Below are 10,957 nucleotides of genomic sequence, written 5' to 3'. Positions count from 1 at the left end.
TGTTTCTGTTTCTTGGCCCTGGACTGGGCTTGGAGTCAAGTCAGGGTTGGGGTGTTTTTCCCTTTGGCTCTGGTCCTTTTCTTAGGACAAGGGAGGGTTTGAGAGGGTCTTTATAACCATTACAGCTAGCAGAGTGAGGATAGACGGGGCAAGAAGGCAGTTCTGTTCAATAAGACTAGGTGACTGGTGTTGGTTCAAACTTCAATCTATTTAGGCATGTTTTAGTATAGGTTCTGTAGGTTGACAAACTCATGGAAAGGGTTTGGGAGAGGATCCGATATGGTCCAGCACATAGATCGTGCAAAGGTCACCGGGCAACCACATCTGCTCACAGGTTATGCATCCTTTCCTTTGAAGGAACAACCCTGTGTGTTACATTCCTGGTTCCTCTAGTGCTTACTTGTAAGCACAAGGACCTCTATCCCTCCCACAAGAGGGCAGGCCTCCCAGTCAGGGAAATGGTCCCGCGGTCAGCACATCCTTGAGAAAGAATACGTCATCCTAGCAAAACAGAGCTTCATCTCACTAACGGTTTCAGACAGAACCCGGATGGGCGGGCGTAACCCCCCTCCGTCTACACAGCTGTCTGGGAATTGTTTTGAACCGGTTTGAATTGAGAGAGTTCAGCACACCAGAGCAGCAAAGCTGGGCACCCCACCTGCTCACCCCGCTCCCGCTCCCTAGCGGTCGGAGAAAACTTGGCTGCAGTCGCTCTGCCTCTCAACCAATCCTAACCAGGCAGGCCACGCCCCTTCAAAGGTTTCCCCGCCCCTTCCGTCCTGTCACCCAATCCCGTCACTGGTCTGTGTCCGCCCCGCCCCGCAGCTGTACCCGCTTCTGCACCAGGCCTGAGCTGTGTTTGCAGAGGAGCTGCTCTCATGGAGACCCTGCTTAAGCGGGAGCTGGGCTGCAGCTCTGTCAAAGCTACGGGCCACTCGGGAGGCGGGTGCATTAGCCAGGGCCAGAGTTATGACACGGACAAAGGACGAGTGTTTGTGAAAGTGAACTCCAAGGCAGAGGTAGGGCCTCCGGCGCCGGGTCGGGAATCGGGCTCATTGGCCCGAGGCTAAAATGGGGCTCGGGTTTGGATCCAGGATGTGTGAGATCCTGAGCTGGCCCGGGCTGGGCTAGAGACTCGGTCTTCAGCGACAGTTTCTGGCCGCTGCCCACGCGTGACCGCCACAGCCAGGCTATTTCACTCTGGCCTCTGGCTTCCCTGCCTTTGCCTGCTGTGCCCGCTATGTCAGCGGTAGCTACGCAGGAGCAGCGCATGGTATTCAGAGACTGCGGTGCCCACTTCTTTGAGAAATGTCAGAGTACACGTGTTTGTCTGGAGCTTATTTCAACTCGCAGAGTCTTAAAACTCAGATTAAAGATCTTAAAGGATCAAAATAATGCACTCACCCCACCAGGTTCTGTTTGAGTGTAAACTTTTTCTGAAGCGCCCAATGGAAGATAGGGTGAGCCCCAAGGCTTCAGTTGTGTTCCTGGTCGCTGCTCTGTCTTTGTCATTTTAAGCTGTTCACTTCAGGTTTTGGTTGGAAGGGACGTGGATGGCTTCTGTAGAACTTGGCAAAGTCTTTTTAAACGAGACTGAAGGCATTTATCTTCTTGTTAAGCCCTACACCTCACACACCCTCCATGTTAGAATTGGTTTCTGTCACTAAGGCTGACTCAATCCTTTTGTTTCCCTTTCCTTCTTCCTTTCTGCCTTCCTTTCTTTTTCTTTTCTCATATATATATATATATATATATATATATATAAAGTACACTGTAGCTGTCTTCAGATGCACCAGAAGAGGGCGTCAGATTTTATCACGGATGGTTATGGGCCACCATGTGGTTGCTGGGATTTGAACTCAGGACCTTTGGAAGAGCAGTCCCTGCTCTTAACCACTGAGCCATCTGTCTAGCCCCTTGTTTCTGTTTCTTGAGTGCTGGGGTTGCAGGTTTTAGCCACGAGTCTAGCTTGCATTTGTGGTCATTTTTCTTTCACGAAAGGGATCTTGCCTCTACTAGCATGTGTGTTAACCTTTGCAATACCATTATTTTCTCAAGACTTGCCTTATCTTCAGACATCAGTTGAACTCTGTCCGTTGCCCTTGAAGTTTCACTAAATTGCCCTCAGCGACAGACTTCGTAGTCCTGCATGTTCTACAGCCAGGCTTCTCTGTTCTGGTTTTGCTTGTTGTTGGTTTTATATAGTACCCTTTCTTTACACAGTCCTTGGTATTCCAGCTTGATTTGTCTTTTCTTTGTGATGACAGGTTGAACCCAGGGCCATGAATATGCCAAGCAAGTGCTGTATCGCTGAGCTGTGTTCTCAAACTAGTGGTGTTTTTAAAAAAGTGTTTTCTCTTGTTTGGAGTTGAGTTCAGGTTCTTTTCTCTCTTTTTCAAATTTTGTTGTTGTTTAATTTCTTGAAACAAGATCTTACTATGTAGTTCTGGCTGGCTTGGAATTTGCTACATAGACCAGAATGGCCTTGACCTAACAGAGATGTGCCTACTTCCTGTGAGTTTATATTCTCTCTCTCTCAGGAAGAGGGTTTTGTTTGTTTTTTTTTGGAGGCACAGTTTCCATCTATATGTAGCCCAGGCTAGTCTAGAACTTACAATGGAATCCTCAGCCTCTCAAGTGGTAGGATTTGACATATTCGCCAGCATGAACTGCTGAGTTCTTTTTTTTTTTTTTTTTTTTTTTTTTTTTGGTTTTTCGAGACAGGGTTTCTCTGTGTAGCCCTGGCTGTCCTGAACTCACTTTGTAGACCAGGCTGGCCTCGAACTCAGAAATCCACCTGCCTCTGCCTCCCAAGTGCTGGGATTAAAGGCATGCGCCACCACCGCCCGGCTGAGTTCTTTTTTTTTAATATATAGATTTACTTATTTATACAGTTTTAAAGACAATATGCATGTATGTATATGTGGTATAGGATGTGTGTGTGGTGTCCAGGGAGACCAGAGACATCAGACTAGCGGCATCAGAACCTCTGAAGTGGGAATTACAGGTGGTTATGATCTACCTGGTGTGGGGGTTAGGAATTGAACTCAGGACCTCTGCAAGAGCAGTATGTACTTTTAACCACTAATCCATCTTGATAACCCCACATTTTCAAATTGAAGTCAGTGCTCTTAACCACTGAGCCATCTCTCCAGCCTGAGATGTGCCTCTTAACAGCTGCACAGTTCCTTTTAAAATGTTTCCTGCATTTTTTTTTCCTGTGCTGCCTTTTCACGTAGTCTCTGTCACCAGCATGTTGCCAAAAGTCTAGCTTCTCCTTCACACTCTAAAGAAGTTGGTGTGAAAGTTCTGTCAGGACATTGTTCTTATCTTCTCAGGAACTTTGGTCCTCTTAGTGATGAGTTCTAACATTTGTAACACGTTTACAGTGGGCTGTGTGTTGGCTGCTACCTCAGAAGTGTAGTTCCTCTCATTTTATAGGTGAGCAAACTGAAGCAAAGAAAGCATAAGTAGCTTGCCCGAGGTCACAGAGGCAGTAACTGTGCGCCCAAGTGGGATTTCCCCGGCAGCGCTGTAGGATGGGTGGTTACATTTTGGTGTGTTCACGGTGTGAAATAGTTTACAGCATGAAAGTATAACAAATACACCAGACCCCAGAGCCCACGTGACTGCATGTAAAATGATCACACAGCACTTAGAAGGCTGAGGCAGGGGTGTTGTGAGTTTGAGGCCAGCATGGACTACATAGCAGAACCCTGTCACATGAAAAACAACAACAAAAGCCAGGAACACAAAAAGCATGACCAAGCAGGCGTAATAGCTCTGTGCTGGTGGAAGCCAGAGTAGAGACAGCTGTCTCTGGGGGTGGGTAATGGCTGGACTCTTTTTGTTGGTATGTCTCAAGGCAGGGTTTCTCTGTGTAGCCCTGACTGGCCTGGAATTCACTTTTGTAGACCAGGCTGCCCTCAAACTCAGAGAATTGCCTGCCTCTGCCTGCCAAGTGCTTAGGATTAAAGGTGTGTGTCAAACCATGTGGTGGTGGCGCATGCCTGTAATCCCAGCACTTGGGAGGGAGAGGAAGGCAGATTTCTGAGTTTGAGGCCAGCCTGGTCTACAGAGTGAGTTCTAGGGCAGCCAGGGCTATACAGAGAAACCCTGTCTCGAAAAACCCACCAAAAAAAAGGTGTGTGCCATTACCACTCAGTGTGTCTGGACTCAATCTCTTGATGGTGATGCTTCAAGATTGATTGATTGATTGATTGGTGCTCATGGGAGGCAGAGGCAGGCAGATCTCTATGTGTTTGAGGCCAGCCTGGTCTACATAGCAGTTTTAAGAGAGCTAAGGTTACATAGACCTCCAAAAACAAAAAGCAAGCAAACAAGCAAGCAAGCAAACAAATGCAGTCCCACAGTGCAAAGTACAAGCTTGCTTATGCCTGTGCGACTTCAGCACTTATGGCCTCTGAAAGACCTGTCGGTTTCTGTCGAGTCCTCTGGCTAGGGTAAAATTGGTTTGAAATAGTAAGGCCAGAAGTAATCGTGTCTGCACGGTCTCTTTCCGGTGACCTTGGTCTCCTTCTCCATTGTTTTACCGACAGGCTAAAAGAATGTTTGATGGCGAGATGGCGAGCTTAACCGCCATTCTGAAGACAGGCACAGTCAAAGTACCCAAGCCCATCAAGGTTCTCGATGCCCCAGGAGGCGGGAGCATGCTAGTGATGGAGCATTTGGACATGCGCTCTCTGAGCAGGTCTGTCTCCACACCATCCCTTCTGGTTAAAAGCAAAGGCTTTATGTCTTCCTCCATGTGGGTCTTTTATTTTGGAATCTTGTATTGGGGTGTGGGGATAAGACTTGAGGCATGGCATAAAGTCCATGACTGTGCAGATGATGACTCTGTGTTATGAATGGTATGTGCTCTCTGTCAGATAAAAGCCAGAGAGATGATGCTCTCAGAGTGGGGCGATCACAAGAAGACTCAGCTGCAAAGTCTAAAAGACTAGGAAAGGTGGTCGAATGGCGGGAGCCTCTGTTTCAAAACCAAACAGAATTGAGTCCTTCTGCCTCCTCCTTCGGATTCTTGTTGCGTGCCACCACACCCAGTTCCCTCTTATTTCAGTGGAGTGAACTTTACGGTCCGTGTTTGACTAGCTTTAAGTGTCTTAAGTTCAGATGGATCCGCTGTCTGTGCGGTCCCCATCTGTCTGATGACACAGACATGTGTCATTCATTCAGTGCCTGTGTTTTGATTTTAGCCATGCCGCCAAGCTTGGGACCCAGCTTGCAGATCTACACCTTGAGAACAAGAGTCTTGGAGAGAGGCTGCTGAAAGAGGCTGGCACTGTGGGTAAGGGGCAATGTGAGCTCTAAGGGACCCCGGCTGAAGAGGGCTCAGGGATGGGGTAATGCTGCTGCCTGTGCCGGTGCCAAAGCAAAGGATGGTCACCCCGAGGCTGCGCATTTGCAGTGCAGTGAGCACCATGGGTATGATTGGCACAGTGTGTCCTAGACATACTGAAAAAATAGGAAATACTGATGGGTCTGAAGCCACCTGATGTTATGGTTGTTTTATGTCTTACTTTCCAGAAGGGAGTCTACTCAACGGTGTTTTGGCTTTCAGTACAAAGTGACTCCTTTAATCACGCTATCTTCTCCTCCATGAACACAGCATTCTCGAGGCTCAGAATGGCAGCCGTAATGGCACCCATCTAGGACACAGTGTGGTGTCAGCAGGCTGACAGTTGATACTCCATATGTACCCCGTGTGCTGACTCTGTTAGACAGAATAGCTGATGGCCAGAAAGCAGGCAATCCAGAATCTACTGTGTACAGTTCTGCTGACGGGTCCTGGTGACCTGTCCGTCCCCTGATAGTGTACTGGTAGTACAGTCAGCCTATCTTCTTGTCCTGTGAGGTAAACTAACAAACTCCATCAAACTGACTTTAAGACCTGTTGCTCCCAGTTTGCATGGAATTCATGTGACTGGGATTTTCTGAATTTTGGGTAGACACATGAAGCTGAGGCCATTTGAAAGCGTAGTAGTTTTATCTGTCAAAAATGGAAGGGCATCGCCACTGATAGACAACCTTTCCTGATGGGTTACAGGGTTGATATTTTTCCTCTCTAAAGAAATTAATTTTTTTAATTTATTGTTGACATTGTTATGAATCCCTCCCCATGTGCCCTCTGGTACTTGGTTCTGCTTCTAGATTAGCTAGTGTCCTGGTTGTTCAGTTCACATACACAGTTCTGGGTGGCCTGGGGAGTGGGGTCTTGCTTATAATGCAAGCATTAAGGGGTGAGGGCATATTGATTGCAAAACAACAAACCCACGCGCTCCAAGAGCAGACCCGAGGGTCTGAGACCCTCGGGTCTCCTAGAACAGGGGACCCTCGAGCCACCTTTCTTTGTGTCCTTTCTCATGACAGGGAAAGGAGGTGGCCAGGCAGAGAGGCAGTACGTGGACCAGTTCGGGTTTGATGTGGTGACGTGCTGTGGGTACCTTCCCCAGGTGAGTGGCTCAGAGCTCACCTCCACTTCACAGTCAGACTGGCCGCTGAGACCCAGCGGGGAAATTACCCAAGATCTCCTTTTCTGTGAGAACTTGTAAGTCTTTGCACCCTTTTTTCCCCTGATAATTTTTAAGAAGTTGACATGAAGTAAATAAACCTAATGTTAGATCAAGATGGATTTCAAGGAGGGGTGAAAAATTGTAGATTTTATTTTGCTTATTTTTATTATTTATTTATTTTATTTATGTATCTCTTTTTGAAACAGGGTCTCACTTTGTAACCTTGGCAGGCCTGGAACTCAGTATGTAGACCAGATGGCCCCAAACTCAAGAGCTGCCTGTTTCTGCCTCCCAGTTCCTGGTATAAAAGTGTGTGCCACCATGCCCAACTTATTTTTAAAGATTTATTTTAATTTATACACACAAACACACACACACACACACACACACACACACACACACACACACACACACGTGCATGTATGTGTATGTGTGGGTCCCTGCTGAGGCCAGAGAAGGAATTAGATCCTTTGAAACTGTAGTCACAGTGTCTGTGAGCACCCTGCCATGGGTGCTGGGTCCTCTAAAGAGCATCAAGCCCTCTTAACTGCTGACTATCTCATTATTTAGATATTATAAGTAGTGTGGAGATGATTTAAGTATATGGCAGGAATGTGTGGGTTCTATGCAAAGTACATTGTTTCATTTAAGAACCTGAACATCTGAGGACTTTCCTATGAGTAGAGGTGTTGGGCCCACTCCCCTTTGGATAGTAAACTATTGAACTCTCAAAAAGAGCACAGTGACATGGTATTACACTTTTCATGTTTCTGGTTTTAAGTCTGTTCCTCTTGGAGTCTCTGCCTAGAGAGTATTGCCTGATGCCCAGTAGATACAAAGTAGATAGGATGACAGTTGTGATGGCTAGTTTTAATTGTCAACTTGATACAATCTAGAATTACCTGGGAAACTGATGTGGTGGTGCATGCCTTGAATCCCAGCACTCAGGAGGCAAAGGCAGGCAGATCTCTGTGAGTTTGAGACCAATCTGGTCTACATAGTAAGTTCTACAACAGCCAGGGCTACACAGAAAAACCCTATCTGAAAAACCAAAACCAACCAAACAAAAATATCTGCCTGGAGTCACCTGGGAAGAAAATCATAGTGAGGAATTACCTGAATTGAGTTGGCCTGTGGGCATACCTGTGAAAGATTTTACTTGGATTAATTGATGTAGGAAGACCCACCCTGAATTTGGGCAGTGCTTTTCCTTAACTCTGGATGTGAATAGCTGTTTTTAGTAACTGCCTGCATAGTCCTTCCTGAAATGATGGCATATAACCTGTACTGCAAGATTAAAAAAGCACAAAAGCCCTGAGTTGGTTTTATTGCAGCAACAAATAGGAAAGCTCTTTGCCAAGACGAGTGAACACAGAATCTAGAAACTTTTGGATGTTTTATGGTAGGCACAGGGACTAATGTGTAGGAAGTGATATGTTAACACGCCTTGCACGGGGTTTCCTATGTGCTTAGGGTGTGTGTCAGCTGGCATTGGCCCTTCCTCTCCTACCTGTAAGTCATGATGCATGTGTGTTCACATGCAGATATATGCACATGCACATGCGTGCTTATGTGCATGGTGTCCTGTCCTCCTCTGAGCTGATTTACTCTCACATGACCACCTTCCTTCCTTCCTGGGTGGGAGACACCCATGGCCTGGACGTCCTTCCTTGGGAGCTCTTTTGAAAGAGGCTCCATATGACTTCTCTCCTCAGTCCCAGGCCAAGGTAAAATGTGGCCAGGTGGCTGCTGGAAGACGATTGGAAACAGCCATGAGCTCCAGAGGGTTGGCCGGCTCTGGCCTTTATGCCACTGTTGTTCTAATTAAATTGCTTTAGTTCATCTTCAGGCTTGGAAGGTTGCAGGCGGTCACCTGACCTGGCACACCCTGCTTACCATTCCTCCTGGGACACAGAGCCTGTCCTTCTGCTGCTTGGCATCTCTCACCTCTAACCTCCTGTGGCCGCCACCCCCTTCATGCTTCCTGCAGCCCATTTTACGTGGGATTTCTGGGCACATAAGCCTCCTTCAGTTCTGATGTTTTCTGATAAAGTCTGCTTTCTCCTTTACTGTCACCTGTGCAGGTAAATGACTGGCAGAAGGACTGGGTCACATTCTATGCCAGGCAGCGCATTCAGCCCCAAATGGACATGGTGGAGAAGAAGTCTGGGGACCGGGAAGCTCTTGAGCTCTGGTCCGCTCTGCAGGTGAGCAGGGCCTCAGTGCCAACAGCATGCCCCTCTGAGCCCTGGTAGACAGGAGGCACTGAGGCCGGGGTGGCATATAGGAAGCAGAGTGCTCGCCTGTGTCCCCATCTCTCTCCATGTCAGGCACATTGAGTACCTGCTCAGACATGTGCAGTGGCACTTAGGGAAGCACCCACGCCGCTGTATGACTGGTCACTTTGTTTAAGGCTCCATCTTCTTCCCTGCAGTTGAAGATTCCTGACATGTTCCGTGACCTGGAGATTGTGCCCTCCTTGCTTCATGGAGACCTCTGGGGAGGGAATGTAGCGGAAGACTCCTCTGGGCCCATCATTTTTGACCCAGCATCCTTCTACGGCCACTCGGAGTACGAGCTGGCCATAGCCGGCATGTTCGGGGGTTTCAGCAGCTCCTTCTATTCCGCATACCATAGCAAAATCCCTAAAACGCCAGGGTTCGAGAGGCGCCTGCAGTTGTATCAGCTCTTTCACTATCTGAACCACTGGAATCATTTTGGATCTGGGTACAGAGGATCGTCTCTAAACATAATGAGGAACCTCAGCCGATGAACTGGCTTCCCACGGAGGCAAGAGTCTCCTGTGGGTGTGCTGGGTCTTCTCATGAGACAACTGGACATCTAGATCAAGTCTTACCACCATACGCATCACTGTGAAGTGAGGCAAGTGCCTCGGGGTCAGGTGACCTGATTCCAGTGATTTGGTCAAGGAGCCCCTGGTTCTCCACAGTCCTTTCCTCTTCCCACTTATTCCATGACAGAATTTGCTTAAGATCCCTTGCTTCTTTCTTTTTCTCTATTTTTTTTCCCTATTCTCTCACATATTACATCCTGACTGCAGTTTTCCCTCCCTCCCCTCTCTCCTCAGACTCTCCTCGGCCGTCCTCCCCTCCCCCCAGACATCAACCAAGCACAGCATAACAAACCACAATAAGACCAGGCACATAACATCACATCAGGACTGGATGAGGCAACCCATAGGAGGGAACGGGTCGCACAGTACGCAAGGGAGTCAGGGGCACCCTCCGTTCCCATCGTTAGGACCCCCACAAGGTCACCAAGCTTCTCAGCCATAACCTATCTGCAGAGGCCCTCGGTCAGGCCCCTACAGGCTCCTGGTCACTGCAAGCCCCTGAGCACCAGACGGTCGATGGATCCTGTGGGCTCTGTGAAGTGTGGGTTCTCTCAGAGGAAAGGTTACAGAATTCTGATGTTGTGTACGTCGTCAGCCAGATTGCCTAGCTGGATTAGGTCTCACTGGTGATCTGAACAGACTTACTGAAGTTCAGGTGTAGTGAGCCACACTGCCAAGGTAGAACACTGTGAGAGACTGTTGCCGTGGTGAAGGGTGTTCACCATGCGGGGAAGCGGCCAGTGTACCCACCTCCCATCTTGTCCTTGCACATTATCAGCATCTCTGAGCTGTTCACAGTGATGCTTTGTGATGGTTAGACTTGATCTAGATAGACATGGAGCCCTCTTATGAGAAGATCTGAATAATGACCAATTCTCAAATCACTGACGTTCCACTTGCTTTGGTAGCACATCTGGACCCTGCTATAATCTCTCTCTCTCTCTCTCCTTCTTTCCTTCCTTCCTATTTTTTGTTTTGTTTTACAAGTCAGGGTTTCTCTGTGTAGCCCTGGCTGTCCTGGGACTTGCTTTGTAGGCCAGGCTGGCCTCGAACTTGGAGCTCCACCTGCCTCTGCCTCCCAAGTGCTGGGATTAAAAGTATGCACCACTACTATCTGGCTTTGTGCTTTTTTCTAAAGTTGTCATTCCTTTGCAACATATAAACATTAGATTAATATTTCTTTCTCTTTCAACATTGTAGAAATGGGAAATTTCATTAATGACCTTGATGTTGATAAATGTTGATAAAATAAAGTTTTGCCTAAATAAATAAAATTATAAATAAATAAAATAAATAAATAAAATTACAGTTGTTTCAGTGATGCTTAAAACTAGGATATTTCCAGCCAGGCAGTAGTGGCACACGCCTTTAATCCTAGCACTTGGGAGACAGAGGCAGGCGGATTTCTGAGTTCGAGGCCAGCCTGGTCTACACAGTGAGTTCCAGGATAGCCAGGGCTACACAGAGAAACCCTGTCTCGAAAAAACCCAAAACAAACAAAACTAGGATATTTCCACATTTATGTACTCAACATTTATCTTAGCTGGGTGCCAGAAAACATCATGTCTTA

At 47.4% G+C, this 10,957-nt stretch overlaps 1 protein-coding gene across 1 annotated transcript; it reads left to right on the top strand.

Annotated features, from left to right (window-relative positions):
- The first annotated feature begins 820 nt into the window (after positions 1–820).
- Positions 821–9,610, top strand: Fn3krp (fructosamine 3 kinase related protein). The gene is made up of 6 exons (XM_052196149.1): positions 821–1,019; positions 4,560–4,711; positions 5,217–5,308; positions 6,391–6,473; positions 8,618–8,740; positions 8,968–9,610. Exons 1-6 carry the CDS (start codon positions 879–881, stop codon positions 9,304–9,306), a joined length of 930 nt encoding a protein of 309 aa, XP_052052109.1. The 5' UTR covers positions 821–878; the 3' UTR covers positions 9,307–9,610.
- Positions 9,611–10,957: the final 1,347 nt, after the last annotated feature.

The sequence above is a fragment of the Apodemus sylvaticus genome, chromosome 10 (genome assembly GCF_947179515.1).
Source record: "Apodemus sylvaticus chromosome 10, mApoSyl1.1, whole genome shotgun sequence".
NCBI lineage: Eukaryota > Metazoa > Chordata > Mammalia > Rodentia > Muridae > Apodemus > Apodemus sylvaticus.
This window is presented reverse-complemented; position numbering and strand designations above follow the sequence as displayed.

Excerpts from the sequence above, each read along its gene's own strand:
- Fn3krp (XM_052196149.1), top strand. The coding sequence starts at position 879 with ATGGAGACCCTGCTTAAGCGGGAGCTGGGCTGCAGCTCTGTCAAAGCT. Across the intron at positions 5,309-6,390 it reads GAAAGAGGCTGGCACTGTGG|GGAAAGGAGGTGGCCAGGCA; the intron begins GTAAGGGGCAAT and ends TTCTCATGACAG. Across the intron at positions 8,741-8,967 it reads AGCTCTGGTCCGCTCTGCAG|TTGAAGATTCCTGACATGTT; the intron begins GTGAGCAGGGCC and ends TCTTCCCTGCAG.